Raw genomic sequence first — 17,179 nt, forward strand, 5'->3', positions numbered from 1 at the left:
TAAAACAGAAATCGACTATCGATCAGACCACTGATCGTTATCAGTCTTATCAGTTTCTCTGTTTTGTTGCAAACAAGAGATGAAACTTGCCGTTTTTATTGCGATTCAACAGAATTTAAAGACTGATAGGTGGAAATGAGCGGACCGTTGATTCAAAAAATTAATACGATTTTATCGGTTTTAAAAGCAAAAGGTCAAACAACAAACTACTTATTTATTAAAAAAATTTTCAATTAATTTTTATAGACCCGAAAGAGTTCCATCGCTCAATGATCCCGTGATGACTGCAAGTGATTCTTCACTTTGCCCTGCTTGCTTCAAAATTCGATTTTGACGTTTTCGTGCAGCATCTTGGATTTTCCTAGCTGATTTTTGCTCTGAAGTCTCCGTCTGCAAATATTGCCGTCTTCTTGCTGCATCACGCTGTCGCCGATTTTCAGCTTCCTCTGGTGTTTCATTCTTAATAGCATCCCGACGTCTCTGAGCATTCTTGGCTCTACGCAATTCAGCTTCTTCTGGAGTTTCAGCCAGGAGACTCTTCCTTCTCCGTTCCGCATCCTTATTCCTTCTTTCCTGAGCTTTTTCGAATGACTCCCTTTGCAGATACTGGCGTCGATGCTCTGCAGCCTTTATTCTTCGATTATTTGCCTGATCTTCCGACTCTTGCATTCTTTCCATTTTTTTTCTTTCAGCTTGCCTTTTCAATCGTTCTCTATATTCTTCTTCTGTCTCTTCTGAGCATCTCTTCCTTTTATAGTCTGCAGCCTTGGCAAGACGTGTGTGAGTCTCCTCTGATGTTTCACGAGCTCTTCTCAGACGTTTCCGATGTGCTTCTTTGGAGAGTCTGCATTCTCTAGATCCTTCTTGAGGTTCGGATGAACTTGGAATATCCGTAATATGAGGTCTGAAACTTAAAAAAAATTTTAATATGCTATTTACTACTCTTACTCATCACTTGAACCAGGTAAAAATGTTGCTATAAAATTCTGAATTGTTTCTTCTAGGCCAGCATTTTGTGGACTTTCAGATTTATTCCCATTACTCTTCTCATCTTCTTCTTCGTCTTCGACAATATTTTTGCAATCTTTTCTACTCATTCTGAACTTACAAATATACATTAATTTTTCAGAAAACTTGAAAATCTACATTACTAAATACACAGACAGAGGTTTTGCGACTCCTGCGCCAAGAATACGGTGCCGATTCTCGACACGACATGTTTTAGTTAAATGAGAAAAACTTGTGCGCCTTCAAGGAGTACTGTAATTTTTTAATCTAGTTGGTGTGGAACCGTTCATGATTTTTCATACTTTTCTTACGTTCTGTTAAAATTCGTGTTTTTTTTTGAGTTTTCAATAGTTAAGGATGTTTTTCATCGGAATACGATGGAAAATCGATGAACATTCCGCAACTACAAAAGTTTGTAATTAAAGTACTCTCCAAAGGTGTGCACCGTTTTGAAATTATCACATTAAAAAAAATATCATGTCGAGACTGGGTACCGTTTTTGGCGCAAAAATCTCAAAATTACGCGTCGGAGTAATAAGAAAAATATAAATAAGGCTCAAAGAAAACAGGAGAATCGATGACGGCTTTCTGTGTGTCTGTGTGTCTTCATATCTTCATTGTCGGTGTTTCTGTGTGTATGTCTGTCCAGAGACAAACATACACGAGCGCAGACGTCTTGTTTGATTATCTGCGTCTCTTCTTCTATACAACACTTTGCAATCTTTTCAGAAAAGGATACTGTAGTGGGATGAATGTATATATGTACCACAATTATGGCAATATTGAAGCTTTTCCGTTCAAGTACACACTAATCAGAAATCTATTCATTTGGTTTGGATAAAAATGTAATGGCATTACAAAAGATGGGGAACACGAAAATGAGAGAAAATTGAGAGAAACCGTTGAAGAACAGAAATACATAATCTACGAGTCGATAGTGGCGAATAAATAAGTACAAAAATTATACACAAACATAAACGAGAAGCTAAAGGATTCACATTCCCTCGTATTTTGGGCCACCACCTCCTTCTGGTGTAACCCAGTTAATGTTTTGTTGAGGATCCTTGATGTCGCATGTCTTGCAGTGAATGCAATTTTGAGCATTGATTTGGAGACGCTTCTTTGATTCATCAGCTTCGGATGGGACGAATTCATAGACTCCTGGAAAAAAAAGTTATTTATGTGTTTTTAAAAGTCAAATTTGTATTAAAATCTCACCAGCTGGACAGAATCTAGCCTCCGGGCCACCATATACTGCCAAATTCACATCAAGTGGAACTTGATCATTTTTCAATGTCAAATGAGCAGGTTGATCTTCTGTATGGTTGGTTCCAGTAAGAGATACAGATGTAAGAAGATCAAAAGTTAGCTTTCCATCTGGTTTTGGGTAATCGATTTCTTTTGCATCCTTCACTGGAATGAGCTTCTCATTATCCTTCTTTCCGTGTCCAAGAGTCCATGGTTCAATTCCTCGACCGAAAACATAGAATATTCCAGAATAGATCAGTCCTCCAATGTATCCCAATGAAGTATTGAATGATGGACGAATATTTCTGGTTGCTTTGAGCTCTTTAACAACATAAGTATCACGAATATTCTTGTCATATGTAGCTGGATCAATCGTTTGCACATCCTCTCCCTTTTGTTGAATATCCTCGAAAATTGATTCAGCAGCCACCATTCCACTTTTCATTGCATTATGAGTTCCCTTCAGTTTAGCGACATTCAAGAAACCAGCTGAGCATCCAACAAGACATCCTCCGGGGAAATGAAGCTTCGGGATACTTTGGAATCCTCCTTCATTGAGAGCTCGTGCTCCGTACCCAATTCGTTTTCCTCCTTCCAATTGTTTAGAAATCGATGGATGAGTTTTGTATTTTTGGAATTCTTTGTATGGATTGAGATTTGGATTCGCGTAATCAAGAGCAACAACGAAACCAACGGAAACAAGTGGTTGTCCTTGATCCTCGATATGGTACAAGAAGGATCCTCCGTATTGATCAACATTCTGAAAAATCATTTTTTAGAGATTAAATTCTAGAATATATCTTTTAATCTGAAACACTCAAAAAAAAAGCTCACATTTTACTAGATTTTTCAATTTTTCTTAATTTTTTAGATCTTCAGAAACTTACCAATGGCCATCCCATAGTATGCTCAACATAACCAGGTCTATGCTTTGCTGGATCAATTTCCCAAAGTTCTTTGAGTCCAATTCCATAAGTCATTGCATGTGTTCTCAAATCAAATTTATCGAGAACTTGCTTGCTCAAATGTCCTCTACATCCTTCAGCGAAAATTGTGCATTTCGCGTGGAATTCCATACCACGAGCAAATCCATCTTTCGGTGCTCCATCCTTTCCAATTCCAACGTCACTTGTGGCAATTCCCTTCACACTTCCATCTTCATTGTAGAGCACTTCAGATGCAGCGATTTCTGGCCAAACTTCGACTCCAGCTGCTTCAGCCTGCTCGCCGAGCCATTGAACGACCTTTCCAAGACGAACAATATAGTTTCCGTGATTTGCAAGTGGAACTCCAGGTAGCACTGGAACTGGAATTCGACCAGATTCAGTGAGAATAGCGATAGATTCAGAGGTAACTTGTTGGTAAACTGGAGCTCCCAGCTCTTTCCAATTTGGAATAAGTTCATCAAGAGCTCGAGTTTCAATTACAGCTCCTGAGAGAGTGTGCCCTCCAATAACAGATGCCTTTTCGACAACACAGACACGAAGTTCTGAAATTAAAAAAAATATGTTTACTCTAAAATGTATTTGTTTAGATTTTACCTTTCTGAGCTTTTTCAGCCAATTGTCTCAATCGAATGGCTGCTGATAAACCAGATGGACCTCCTCCAACAATGACAACATCATAAACATCACTTTCTCGTGCCAAATCAACATCCTTCCACCGTGGATCAGTGGATCGATCCTTTACAGTATAGTGAGTAGTCGTCCATTGTCCGTTGACGACGTTGCGAAGTTGTGATGAGACGCGGAATAATGTGACTCCACTTATCCGCATTCTGAAGTCACAGAAATTGAGAAATGAGAAAGAAATCGATAATTGAAGAAATAATTGTTGCATTTTAATTTTAAAAAATTACGTGAATTTTCAATGAAAAATGTATTTGCTTTTTTCGCAAAATATATGCATTCTGGTTACTGTTAAATACAAAAAGGTGTGCGTCTTTAAAGAATACTATAATTTCAAATTTTCTGTGGAATTTTACTCTATTTTTCATAGATTTTCGAAAATAATAATAATAATTAATAATTAATAAATAAGCTTATTTACAGAAGACTCAAATATATCCGTTGATATAAATACTTAAATTTTAGTAATTCTGGAAAAAAAACAATGATAAACCGGTAGAATTTATGTAGCAACCTATTTATGTTTGAAACTACAGTACTCATTAAAGACGCACGCCTTTTCTCATTTAGCAAAATTTTGTCGCGTCGAGACCGGTGACTGTATCTTTGGGCGCATAAAATTGAAAAAAGAAACAACTAAAAATATATTTAGACACGATGGGAAAAAACAAATCGATTGACCAACTGCAGACAAAACAAACAAGTCAACAACCAGCCAAGCCAGCCACAATAAATGGGTGATTTACTATCAAAGATACATTTTTCGAATTATTTTTGGGGTCACAAAATTGTAGTTCTAAATATTTTAGCTAAAATTTATAACTTTCTTCTACGTATTCCTCAAATGAAAACAAAATACATAATTGTTGTGATTTTCGGAAAAGAAAAGCAAAAAATCAGGGTAAAGTGTATCTTTGCGTACGTGTAGAGGAAAGGAGAGATAAGAGGAGTAGACAAAAGGGCAAAGTACAACGAACATGTGTCTCCCACGAGGGACAAAAAGAGGAGAGACTACAAATCTGAACGTCTACAGTGCAAAGGTAGCTTAGTGACGTCACAGGAAAACAAAGTTTGTAGGGGGTTCCTGGGAAGTTTGAAAAGTTTGTTGAATTTTAACATTATCAATTGTAAATTGTGCTTTTAAAATGTGAATAAGAAAACTGGAAAAAATATTATCCGAGTTTTTGAAAAAAAAGTTTTCTCTTCAACTAAATATTAAACGTTATTTGTTTGCCTCTTCAACTTGTCTACGTATTTAAAATCAAAACATTAATGGTCACAGATCATAAATCACAATTCTATCATTAGAAGAAAGTAATATATAAAAGGATGTTCATCTTCACCCGTATATTAAACCAATTTTTGAGTTTAAACAAATGCATAGTTATATTGATTACATGAAAAACAAACTGATTAGACTTACATAAACCGGATGAAAACGATTCGATCATTAAGAGATCAAATTGAATGGAACACAAACAAAACAAAGGAAATATGACAGAAATTCTAATTACAATAAAAAACTTTAAAAGATGATAAAATGCCCATTATACATATTTGACTTTAATAAATCACTCAGATGGCTCCTCTGCCTCTTCAACACCTTCTTGTGCGGTTGCTTTTCGATTCCACCAGTTTGAGAATTTTGCTTTGACTCGACTACCGGTTTCTCCTGAAAACACGATCGAGTTAATCACTTTAGTATTAAAAATATTTTTTTCGTTTTGGCAAAATGTCAGTTTTGTAAATTTTGAACATTTTGAATAATTCAAAGCAATGAAAGCTATGCCCTCAATTTTTTACTGCTACTTCATTTCTCGAAATTTTTTAGATGCTATATTAATTTCCAAACCCGAAAAAAATTACCAATGGTATTTCCTAAATTCTTTCCGGCAGTATTTACAGTTCCAATAACTTTTGAAGCTCCTTCAACTCCATTTACGGCATGTTCAAAACGAAGATACACGTCATAGACTCCCATTTGTTCCGAGAACATGTGCCTGAAATATTCAGATTGAAAAATGTATTCATGTTCTGAAATTCCTCACCCTGGCGCAACAGATGTTAAATCTTCATGTTTGTTTGCAACCCAAATTTTGTGATTTTTAGTTCTCCGCCATTCGTTTACAAAAGCGATTCCAAAATGAGGTATCGCTGCTTGTAGATCGGAACGTGACGTGGCAACGAGGCCAAGAAGATAGTTTTTCATTTGTAAACGAATCCATTCATCTGATCCATCGAATTCAGCATTTGAGGATTTAACCTGTTCTTCGACTTTTTTGAGAATAAAATCAGCGAATCGAAGATCTGCAGTAGTTAGAGAAACTACTCGTTCCAATGCTGTGTCGTTGACAAATTCAATGTGATTATGGACAAGAGAACCGTCGTCTTCGATCTGAAATTACTCAAGTTTAGTTAGAAACCTGAAAATTGTTAATTTAAAATACAAACCTTCACAATAACATCAAATAAATCCTTTTTCATCGCAAATAAGGCATTCGTAGCTCCAAATATACAACTCTGAGTCTTCGGGACTAAATCCATTGATTGAATTGATAGATATGGATCAAATGATGATCCTTGTGTGAATAAGCTTATAGGAAATCCACACGAATCCTTTTCTTTCAATGGATCATCATGTGAAAGCTGAACACCAACCTCCTCTTCTATCACTATTTCTTCGCTTTTTCCTTCAGTTTTTGAATTTACATTTTTGAAATGACAACTCGTATTGACCCCGATTGTTGCGTAGAACAGACCTTCTTCCAAAAGCTCTGAAATTCAAAATTAAACGATTTTAAAATGTCTGTATATTCTTACTTGGAAACATTGAAACAATAGCCAGCATAGTTTCTCCTAATCGTAATCCAGTTGGTGCAATGAATAAAACTTTCCGCTCTAATAGGAATAATTTAAAAAGCAGTAGAGCTCGGTGACGGAATCGTATAAAAAGCTCTTGAATTGATATTTCTGAAACTGATATCGCTAATTAAAATGTGAACATTTGAAACTATTTTCATGTTTTATTTTAGTAAATTGATTCAATAACGTACCATGATGAGCTAGATTTGAAAAGTATTCTCCAGTAAGATTTTCGTCGAATATATCGCAAAGATTCGTATACATTTGAGCAAGAACATCAACTTTCGAAAAATCTTTTTGTTCAAAATATGCCTGAGTTATTACTTCCAATTTTGCTTTTAATGGACCAAAAAGTGGTATTCTTGAAAGAACGCATACAGCTTTTTGAACACTGGTCCTAGTCACATCTTCCGATTTATTTATTAATTCCTGCAAAGTCAAACAGTTTTTATCTGAAGAGTCATATAAAATCTCACTTTTGCATCGATTTGTCTGTAACACGAGATGCCAAATATCGATTTTCCAGGTTCTTCTCTAGATGGAAGCAAAAAGAATATTGTATCTTTTTGACAATTATGTACACCATCCGGCAACGCCAGTGATGGAAGAAGATGCCATTCATCGGGTAATCCCGATTCGCCCGTGCCATCGAGTTTCGGGTGCGAGTATTCTACCTACAAGATTTATTTTATTGATTTTTTACAAATTGAGTTGATGAACTTGAATTTAAATCTTCACTCCATATAATACAAAACTTAATAATTAAATGTATATGAAAAATACTGCAAAAATAGTAAAAAGTACCAAAAACGTTCTGCTTTTTGTGAAATGTTCGATTGACTGTAACATTTATTTCAAATTAACTGCAAAATATACGCGATTTTGTAGTTTATATTGCCATTTTATTACTTTCCTGCACATTTATGACCTTAATCGTTACGTTTTCGAGTTTATTCTTTTATGTATCATATTTTCCTGATTTTTCTGATAGTTTGCCATTTTTGTTACCTCACATCCTCGCTTGTGATGGAAACTAACGACGACCACATTCAGAATTGGATGCATCTTTCTCTGAACTGTAAGCTCTAATGTTTTCCCGAATTTTACCATCTTCAGATAAATTCTTATGGTTGCTATACCGGAAAACGGAATATACTCGTAAAAAAAGATTAATGTAGCAAAATTTATGGATTTTAATTGTTTTCAAAATGAAAAATTGAGATTTGCACGCTGATAATGTTTTCCGATAGGGATGGAAACGATTTTAGCGTTAACCAGTCATTAAAGTAGGTTTCCAACTCGCACCTCATGTACACCACAAAAATGAATAATTCAGGAAAAAATGGGCGATCAACGAGAAATTTACAGAAGAATTAAAGATATTAAAGGCATTTCGTAGTGGAACAAGTGAGGAGATTTTCAGGTTTCAATGAAAGGAAAGAACAAGGGACTTTTCAAAAGTCAACAGGAAAGGTACAGAATTGGATACTCACGAGATCCAGATTATCATAAATGAGCACGTTATTACGGCTCGTTATTGAGATTTGTTTCAGGTTTGATTCGCTGTGAGAATGAGAAAAGGCGGTTGAAAGAGACGAAGTAATGAGAGGATTGGGCACGAGTGCCGTGGAAAATATGAGAAAATGAAGGGAATTACAGTAGTATACTCGTGAAGGTAAATGAACATTTGAAATGGATTGAGCAGATCGAAGAGATGTTGTGGAGCAACATATTATGTGTTCACAAGCCATGGATTCTTGGCAATCGTCTCTGCTGAACGATCTCCATAATCGTAGAGAAGCTCTTCTCCTTGTGCGATTTGACGCCTGGCGACGAGAATCAGGTGATGCGACCCATCGATTTCCACCACCTGGAATGTTTAGTTTTGGAATTGTTATTTACATTTTTTTAATTTATCAAAGACTTTCTTAATAAATTTCAAATTTTGAAATGCTCACTTTCGTTTTGAGATTCGGCCTTAACACGGAATGATTGATGAGTCGTCCTTTCCATGGAGATTCTTTTGTCGCATCGATACACCATTTTTTATTGTTGTGCTCAAAAAAGTACATGTAGGATCCGATTTCCTCATCATTCGAATATTGTTCTTCTATCACTTTTGCTTCCGAGTACTCCATCATAACACCTAGAATACTTTTTAAAAACAATATTACAACAATTATCTGTGTTATCTACATACCTCTGTATTCGACAACAAAGTCTCCTTTTTCAAAGTTAACTTTCGTTCGAATTCCTCGCCCCTTCACAACATCTTTGTACACTTCAAGAAGTCGTTCATTAGTCCCCTTGAGTACGGTATCGCGAAGAGCATGTTTAGCTTCATCGCTAATTTGCTTGCTCGTCTTCCGATTACTTCGCCGCACTTGGAAGAATTCTGTGATTTTATGGTTTGAGACATCTTTCACCGACACTCCTTTTCTGAAAGAAAAACTATTTGGAAATTGAAGTTTTCAGCTTGGACAATTTCTGTGAATATGTTGTGAATTCAATTAGAAATATTGAAGTTTTTAAACGTTCTATTACAATCCCTCTTGTCACTAATCAATCATACCTGCTCCTTGTGTTTTTCGACGGTGTCATTCTTCCTGAAGATGAAGAGTGTGAAGCCAAAGACGATGGATTTTCGGAGTTCTCAATATCACTAGATGGTGACGCTGCTGCGGCACGATCCTTTCGCATTCTACTCGTTGCCAGCTTCTTCGCGGCAACTTTCATCCTTCGAGTGACACCGCTGAAAAAATAATAAATTTTGTAGGGTGAGGAGAATAGTAAAAATAGAGAAATTTATAAAGAAGCAAAAGAGGTGTCATAGAAATAATAGAAATATTCGCCCACAATTTATTTTTTTTGTTTTGAAATGGTTGGGTAAAAATATTATAATGTGTTGTTTCAAAAACCCAGATATTCAATATGATTTCATCGGTCCTGAATACTGTAATTGAAAATGGAAAAGCCATCTTGGATGTACCTGAAAAAGTAGTTGGGAAGAGGGTAACAGAGGAAATTGAAGCGGGCAGAGAGATGCGTAAAGCAGATTGAATGGGTTTTCGGAGGAATATTTTTTTTAGAAAGTGAAGGTTTCTATTGTGAAAAGGGTGGGCTTTCACCGATTCCGTTGAATTTCCAAATATCAAAAGACCGAGTAGAACATCATCATTAAGATATTTATCCACATTTCGTGAATAACCTCATTAGAAATCAAATTCAGTGGTTTTTGACGAGAGCTGAGCACAAAGAACAATGTCGTGCACACGCGACTAAATTCAAATGGTGTGCAGTCATATGGTTTTGGCGGGAAGTGCCGTGGAGCGTTATTGCACTCACGGTAGATGTCGGTGGTTGGTGTAAAAAATGGTGGATTGAAATTATGGAATTGAACTTTAAAATGTATATTTCCGTAATAATAGATACACTTATTGGGCTCGTAAAATTAAACAGAAAAGATACTCAAAGATTAAAATTTAGATAAATTTTGACGCCATGCGCATGACTAATGTTTCTATTTATATTTTAAATATTATACCAACTGGAATTTTAAATTTAGATGTCCTATTGATCTATTAATTTTGACTGAATTGAAAAAAAACAACTATGAGAAACAGAGCAACAAATCGATGGCAACATCGTGCACAAGAGTGTCATCGCATAAAAAATGCAGTTTGTCATTCTTCAATGCGACTACATGAGAGCCCGACGAAGAAGATATGCTGAAAAAAAGAACATCGAATCGGTGTCGAGAATCTGAATGACATAAGAAGATGCAGCCGCTGGTTTATTGATGCTGGCAGCTAATCGATTATGAATGGGTAATTAGAAAACGATCGGTATATTCTATTCCATTCCCTTCCTATTTATGCTGCGGTCGATAAAACGCTAAATCGATAAAAAGTTTAGTCGTTGTAAGATTGAGCAGCAAACAAAGAATGGTGCCGTCCACCCGTTCGTTTTCGACTGTTTTGTCAATTCAGCGGTCTACGTCACAACGCCACATAATTGTAGGCCAGAAAGGATGTCAGGGGAAATCGATACGAATTATCAGGAATAAGGAAGAAATATTGACCTTGAAAACCCAGAATTGTATTTTAATGGAATAAATAGTAAAAAAGAGGAAGAAATAGTGAAATCAGGGAGTGAAAAGAAAGGAGGCTGGTTATACGATCAAACAACAAACAGGAATGCACTATGGGGTGAGGGTGAGGAGAGTCGCAGAGAGAGAAACGGCTTGCGTCGAACACGCCAGTGGTCCAGCTTGCGCCTTTTCCGTTCCTTGCCCATAGTTTCTATTTCGATTTTTGCACGCTTTTTGCTTTAATGTTTTGAATGTGTATTTCTCTCTTATTGCTTTTAAGAAGCATTTAAAAGCAAAAATAATCAAATTTTAACTTTTTTCATCGTAGTGCGGAAAATTATGTTCAAAATTTGTCAATTTATTTAAAGATAATTCCTTACTCGGTCTTATTAACGCTTCAATCAAAACAATTAGAAACAGTTTTCAAAAATAAGATGAAAAAAGTCCAAAAAATTAAATAAATAAGAACCGACAAATCGATCGATTTTTTAAAATCACTGTGTTCCGTTTGAGACCCTTCGAAAATTCCATGTACCTTTAATTCAAGCAGTTCACGAAACTTTTTTTGGGTACTTAATTTACATTTTCTTTTATTAAAAGCCATTAGAATCTCGAAAGTTAATCTAATTAATCGCTTGAAAATGTCCTGAGAAAAACTCCGTTCTCTGCGTTCAAGTCTTTAATTGATTTACCGTAGTTACGCCAACTTTATGACAGTTTTGTATCATAACTAACCATTTTCCTATGATTCTAATAAAATATATTATTTTAGATGCCGCCGAAACGGAAATCAAATGGAAAAACGCCAGCGAACGGTAAAAAGGGCGCAAAGAAGGCTAGGAAAGAGTCAAGTTCAGAGCACGAACATAGTGCTTCAGAAGGTGAAGAAACTACTGGATTCGATAAGTCGTCACTTCAACGATGTGTGAATTTTGATTTCGAAGCTCTGATGAATGATCCGTCTTTCCAACATCCCGAATTTGTACATACAATGGACCCAGAAGCTTTAAATTTGGAGTTCTACGACAAAAATGGACTTGACAACCCGATACATTTCCGATGTGATCCAAAAAGAATAGGAATGACGTGAGTATTGATTTTTCCAATTAATTGTAAAAATAAATATTTTTACAGACTTCCCTCACCAGATTTCTCAGTGGATGATGTCCTCGAACTGGTAGGCGGAAATCGAATGATAGAAGTTGTTCAAGTCCAGAATCAAGGAAGTGTGAAAATGTCGTTACAGGAATTTATAAACTTCTACAAGTGAGTAATTACAAATTAGTATTAAACACCAATCAAACTTCATTTTCCAGAACGCCACAAGAAAAACGAGAAGTACTGTACAATGTTCTATCTCTAGAATTTTCCCAAACTCCCTTAGAAGATCTCGTAAAATCTCCAGAACTTGTTCGTCAAATCGACTGGGTTGGAAACCAGTGGCCAGATGCTCTGCGCCAGAGGTGGATCTCATTCAACGGAAGAGACAAAAAATTCTACAATCCGCATCATACTTTTCCAAAAGTTCAAAACTACTGCCTGATGAGCGTAGCGAACTGTTATACAGATTTTCACATTGATTTTAGTGGAACATCTGTGTGGTATCATGTACTGAAAGGTCGTAAAGTCTTTTGGTTGATTCCACCAACCGAAACCAACTTTTTTATTTATCAAGAATTTATTAAAACTGTCAACGATAATGCGTTCTTTGGAAAGTCGGTCGAAAAGTGCCACGTGGCTATCTTGGAGCCAGGAGACACGATGCTAATTCCAAGTGGATGGATTCATGCCGTATATACTCCAGATGATAGTCTCGTTTTTGGAGGCAATTTTCTTCACTCACAATCATGCAAAACACAATTAAGAGTTTATCAAGTTGAAAATAAGTTGAATGTGAGTTTTTACAGAAGACTTGTAAATAACAAATTTGAAACATTTCAGATCACTAGAAAATTTCGCTTACCGTACAATGAAGAACTTATTTTCTACGTTATAGCTGATTATGTAAAACAATGGACAGGAAGAGAATATGTGAGACCACTTCGAATCGAAGATGCAAAATATGACTATGTTGGAGACAAATGGAAAACCGCTGGTGGCCATCATAAGAAAATCGAATACTCAGATTACGAAACTGGAGTTGAATTGACAAACGATATGATTAAAGGAGACGAGGAATCCACAAAAGATGGTAGAGTATTTTTTATTTTTTAATGTCAAAAAAGAATGAATGACTAATTTAAAATGGTTTCTTTGATCTTTTTAATATTTTTCTCTCTTTTATATGATTTTAAAATCGAAATTTTCAGAAGTTAAAGTGATTGCAATGCACGCGGAGAATTCACTATTTGGTTATCCTATGGTCAGCAAAGCAACGTTTTCAGCTGACACGGGTCTTGAAGAAGAAGCTGACGAAGATGAAGTCAAGTATCAAGAAACTAAAGGTAAGGAGATTTAAACACGACAGTAATAAAATTGATGAATTTCAGAAGAAATGGATGCTCGACGCGATGCTGAAATCGATGAACTAGCTAATTCAAATTCATTAATTTTCTACAAGAACCGTGTAAGAATTTATCGAATTCAATGAAGTTTCCTCTCGAAATTTACATGTTTTTCAGACGCACGATTTTGTTCGAAATAAATGCGTGCCGGACCACAAACTTCCAATTGGACACGAGCCGCCAATCTACTTTAACGATGATGAGATTTCTAGGATATCCCCTCGACTTTTGGATGAACTTGAAACTCTTGGCACTTATATTCGTCGAAAAGCACGTGTCGAAGTGGCTGAAGGAATATGCCAGCCAGCGTCTCTCATTAACACATTCCAAACTGTTTTGAAAAAAAGACGTTCTGAATTGGTAAGTCAAAAAGACCGATAAACATTGTTGAAAGTAGTAGATAGTGAGAAGTGAAAGACTGTTGAAACGCCTGCGTCTCTATCGCCCTCTTCATCTCGTTCTGCATGCGTCTCTATGGCCTCAAACTGTCGTATTATTTTGCAGGCTATTGGCATAGTGAGAAAAACTTATCTGATCTAGGTTTTTTTAGGTATAATTGAAAAATTGTTTGATGAGCTGTTATTCTTTTCTGCCCTGAACAAACGTTTATTTCGATAATTTTTAGTTACACTAACACTAAGTTTATTTACATTTAGTGCTCTATTTTTGTGTAAAATTATTGTTAATGTCACTTGCCACATCTAATTGTCACATCCATTGTTACAGCCGGTAATTGTACTGCGAAACGCGCGATTCTAAAAGACGATCGAATGATCTCTTACAGTCTGTTTAATAATTTGCAACCGGGGCACTCATAATTTTGTAAATATCTCGCAAAGATCCATCTGTCTTTTTTTTTCAAATTTCCACTACTTAGTGGCGAATAATGCTAGTTTCCTAATTTTTCAGCCGAACTAAAGTCAATCGACTCATACCACATACACCGACACGTTCAATCTCCTTCACTATCTCACTATTATAATCTCATAATCTGTAAATTTTCTAATAATCCGTTCACAAAAAGATATAACAATTCTAATACTAATTATTAATTTGCGTCGAGAATAAATTCCTTTTTGTGCTGCATTAAAATTTTCAAAATGTTTTTTTTTTTGTAGTTGCCCAAGTCTTCATACTTCTCACTATCGTTTAAAGTGTGCAAATTGTTTTTTTTTTAAATTTTAATTGTTTTGACTTTCAGACAGGGAAGAAATTTGAATTCAACCAGATAATGCCTCGAAGATATGTAAGTTTTTATATTGTTATTATTTCTGAAAATTATTGCAATTGGTTGAAAATCTAACTTTCAGACTCGATCCACCATGGAAACCGGTGAATATGACTTCCAGCCGACGCAAGAAGTACCACAAGAATCTGCGAGAAGAAGCACAAGATTCAAAGTTGATAACTTTCCCGATGAGCTTTTAGAATCGGAAGTGACTGATAAGCCTATTATATTGCCTCAACAACCATCATCAGGACCTCTCGAATATCTTCCTGCACCCAAAGATGAAATTAAAGAGGATATTAATGGTTTTGAAGAAGAATTTGAGGAGGAATATGAAGGAATTGGGCAACGTGATGATCAGGAGGAAGAGGAATACGATGCCGAAGAGCCGGAAGATCAAGAGGAGGAAGAAGAAGATGAATATCAAGCCGAAGAATATACTCCAACTCCAGTTACAAGACGTTCTAGTTCAAGACGTTCAGGTGCTAAAAATGATGAATCAGAAGAAGTGTCAGTAAAGAAGGACAAAAAGGAAAAGATGGAGAAAGTTGAAAAAGACGAGAAGAGAAGGAATTCGAAGAGTAAGAAAGACAAAATTTCGAAGGAAAAGAAGAAGAAGGAGAGAGAACGTATTGAATTGGAAAGTCAACTCGATGCAGAGCTCAGAGCTGCTCATGGAGGAGGATCGAGCAAATCTAAAAAGAAAAAGCCAGAGAAGCCGGCATTTGTTGGTGGACTTCCAACTTCATCTATTCAAATCGATCCAGTTGTTTCAAATCCGTATAACTATGATCCCAGAATGGAGATGATGAAGCTTGGAACTGGACAGCTCAAGTCAGCATACAGAAAAACGAAAAATGTGAGTTTTTATCTGTTTTGTTCATTCAATTTTAATATTAACTATTTTAAGAACGTCGAACTTCATATTGAAAAGAATCTCTACAAGATTGAGCCGAAACGAGGAAGTGAGGAAGGAAGTCAAAGCCGCGAGCAAAGTATGGAACCAGAGCACAGTACTCCAGTTTTCACGACTTTTGATGATATAAATGAAGCAAATAATGATCATTACGATGGACAGAAGCCTCCAACTAAAAGAGCTAAATGTAAGTCTTATTTGAAATTTTCGTACTTAAAATTCAAAAAATCAATTTAATTCCAGATGAGGCAATTAGTGTTGACACATATGAAACTCCATCGTCTTCAAGAAATAAAGAACACAAAGAATATCGTCCCAGTCCGAACGCTGCTCCAACTCCATCACCATCCCATCATCAAAAACCAAAACTTTCATCTCCAGCAATGGTCTCATCGACAAACGAATATCAGTTACGAAAACACATGTCGAGCGAACGGCGAAGCAGTGATGCAGGATCGGCAATGAAAAAGGGCGTATATATGCCTGCAATGTCTCGTCAGGATAAGATGATTGCTGAGGGAGCATCTGCTCCCTCGTCACGTCACTCCTCGATCTCATCTGAACGTCGTCCGAGTTTCATACCTGATTTCAACTCTTCTCGTAATTCATCTATTGATACACCATACACTCCGACTACTGTAACACCTTCAAGAGTAAGATTTTGATGCAATTTTTAGCAAACATTTTTCTTATTTTTTCAGTCTTCTTGGCTCCCGAACACGTCGTCCATTAATCGTCACTCAATTGAAGATGATTCTCCAATAGATGTTGTCAATGATTCATTATCACCAATAAATATAGCCAGCTCGCCGACCTACCCAACTGCAATCACTCCACCACCGGTTACTCTCAGCGATTTGAAGAAGGATATGTCAAATGGACGCAAAAGTCATAGTCAGCATCATGACGATGGGTTCGTATAGTATTAAAGAAATTATATATTATAATTTGTATTATTTAGGCACAAGCACAAGATTCCATCAAAAGAAGCGATTGCAGAGCTGAAGCTTCTCGTCGGAAAACTTAAAGCTATCAATGATTCCTAGTTCTGATCTGCTATTCAACTAAGGAATCGATCGTCGCCTCTTTACATTTTCATTTACAATTATTTTCTTGTTTTTAACAAAAATGTTCTTAATCAACAAGTTCGGGCTCTGTCGCAAAATATAAGCTCTCATTTTCCAACATTTGTTTCTATCTTAATGTCCATTAATATATGGTTTTTGTTGTTATCTCGTGTTATTTTAAGTTCCAGCATTTGCGAAAGTTGTCTGAATTTCTTGAATTAACACATCCATTGTTTTTTCAAGCTACCTCAATTTGCAATGTTATTCAAACACCTATTGCTGTTCATTTTTCATTCCAAATTATCTATCTTTACCCGTTTTTTACTCCTCCCATTTTTCAAAAATAATTTTATCTGCAACGTCGTGGTCTGATGATGATTCTCGTACAGAAATTCTTTTTTGCATCTCAATGTTTCCAACTAATTTCCCGTCGATATCCGTTGTTTTTTATCTATCGTATTTTTTTAAAAACAAATGCCAATACCAATTCACGAGAGCTTTACTTGCCTTGATGAACCGTATCTCTGTATTCATTTTTTGTTTACTTGATCCTTTTCTAGTTTTTTCATTTTAATAAAGCAGACGTTAGAATTTATCGTTTACGGACTGGAAAATAGGTGGAAATTCC

General features: G+C 36.0%; 5 protein-coding genes and 1 non-coding gene across 11 annotated transcripts; 2 read left to right on the forward strand and 4 right to left on the reverse strand.

Moving 5' to 3' along the window:
- Positions 1 to 182: 182 nt before the first annotated feature.
- C05D11.13 (Vicilin-like seed storage protein At2g18540) lies at positions 183 to 1,712 on the reverse strand. Of its 2 annotated transcripts, none has more exons than NM_001361726.4 (3): positions 1,532 to 1,712; positions 949 to 1,098; positions 183 to 910 (listed from the first exon to the last, which is right to left on the reverse strand). In NM_001361726.4, exons 2-3 carry the CDS (start codon positions 1,095 to 1,097, stop codon positions 241 to 243), a joined length of 819 nt encoding a protein of 272 aa, NP_001348733.1. In that variant the 5' UTR covers position 1,098; positions 1,532 to 1,712; the 3' UTR covers positions 183 to 240. The 2 variants fall into 2 exon arrangements, with proteins under 2 accessions (NP_001348733.1, NP_498414.1); NM_066013.4 differs by having other exon boundaries at positions 202 to 904.
- A 106-nt stretch (positions 1,713 to 1,818) lies between these two features.
- Positions 1,819 to 4,033, reverse strand: let-721 (Electron transfer flavoprotein-ubiquinone oxidoreductase, mitochondrial). Its single transcript, NM_001392123.1, has 4 exons — positions 3,798 to 4,033; positions 3,144 to 3,745; positions 2,227 to 3,016; positions 1,819 to 2,169 (listed from the first exon to the last, which is right to left on the reverse strand). The coding sequence occupies exons 1-4, from the start codon at positions 4,030 to 4,032 to the stop codon at positions 2,003 to 2,005; spliced, it is 1,794 nt and encodes a 597-aa protein (NP_001379625.1). The 5' UTR covers position 4,033; the 3' UTR covers positions 1,819 to 2,002.
- Positions 4,034 to 4,875: 842 nt separating this feature from the next.
- T26A5.6 (UDENN domain-containing protein) lies at positions 4,876 to 7,817 on the reverse strand (the record flags this gene model as incomplete). 2 transcript variants are annotated; one of them, NM_066015.7, is made up of 8 exons in its annotated part: positions 4,876 to 5,556; positions 5,751 to 5,884; positions 5,933 to 6,279; positions 6,336 to 6,658; positions 6,705 to 6,854; positions 6,938 to 7,175; positions 7,223 to 7,420; positions 7,755 to 7,811. In NM_066015.7, 8 exons carry the CDS (start codon positions 7,809 to 7,811, stop codon positions 5,456 to 5,458), a joined length of 1,548 nt encoding a protein of 515 aa, NP_498416.2. In that variant the 3' UTR covers positions 4,876 to 5,455. The 2 variants fall into 2 exon arrangements, with proteins under 2 accessions (NP_498416.2, NP_001407529.1); NM_001420553.1 differs by having other exon boundaries at positions 5,138 to 5,556; positions 6,705 to 6,860; positions 7,755 to 7,817.
- A 100-nt stretch (positions 7,818 to 7,917) lies between these two features.
- Positions 7,918 to 9,504, reverse strand: set-1. Of its 2 annotated transcripts, none has more exons than NM_001027625.4 (4): positions 9,319 to 9,498; positions 8,947 to 9,185; positions 8,705 to 8,892; positions 7,918 to 8,616 (listed from the first exon to the last, which is right to left on the reverse strand). In NM_001027625.4, the coding sequence occupies exons 1-4, from the start codon at positions 9,480 to 9,482 to the stop codon at positions 8,479 to 8,481; spliced, it is 729 nt and encodes a 242-aa protein (NP_001022796.1). In that variant the 5' UTR covers positions 9,483 to 9,498; the 3' UTR covers positions 7,918 to 8,478. The 2 variants fall into 2 exon arrangements, with proteins under 2 accessions (NP_001022796.1, NP_001367441.1); NM_001379764.2 differs by having other exon boundaries at positions 7,921 to 8,616; positions 8,705 to 8,900; positions 9,319 to 9,504.
- Positions 8,174 to 8,693, forward strand: anr-1. The gene has a single exon (NR_101828.1).
- A 2,104-nt stretch (positions 9,505 to 11,608) lies between the features above and the next one.
- On the forward strand, positions 11,609 to 17,140 carry jhdm-1 (JmjC domain-containing histone demethylation protein 1; the record flags this gene model as incomplete). Of its 3 annotated transcripts, NM_066017.9 has the most annotated exons (13): positions 11,609 to 11,922; positions 11,971 to 12,102; positions 12,153 to 12,729; positions 12,778 to 13,027; positions 13,146 to 13,280; positions 13,326 to 13,402; positions 13,458 to 13,700; positions 14,542 to 14,586; positions 14,651 to 15,427; positions 15,479 to 15,671; positions 15,728 to 16,137; positions 16,186 to 16,397; positions 16,446 to 17,140. In NM_066017.9, 13 exons carry the CDS (start codon positions 11,609 to 11,611, stop codon positions 16,528 to 16,530), a joined length of 3,450 nt encoding a protein of 1,149 aa, NP_498418.3. The 3 variants fall into 3 exon arrangements, with proteins under 3 accessions (NP_498418.3, NP_498419.3, NP_001299886.1); NM_066018.10 differs by lacking the exons at positions 14,542 to 14,586; positions 14,651 to 15,427; positions 15,479 to 15,671; ... (1 more) ...; positions 16,186 to 16,397; positions 16,446 to 17,140 and adding an exon at positions 14,250 to 14,425; NM_001312957.3 differs by lacking the exons at positions 11,609 to 11,922; positions 11,971 to 12,102; positions 12,153 to 12,729; ... (2 more) ...; positions 13,326 to 13,402; positions 13,458 to 13,700 and having other exon boundaries at positions 14,572 to 14,586; positions 16,446 to 16,530.
- Positions 17,141 to 17,179: the final 39 nt, after the last annotated feature.

The sequence above is a fragment of the Caenorhabditis elegans genome, chromosome III (genome assembly GCF_000002985.6).
Source record: "Caenorhabditis elegans chromosome III".
NCBI lineage: Eukaryota > Metazoa > Nematoda > Chromadorea > Rhabditida > Rhabditidae > Caenorhabditis > Caenorhabditis elegans.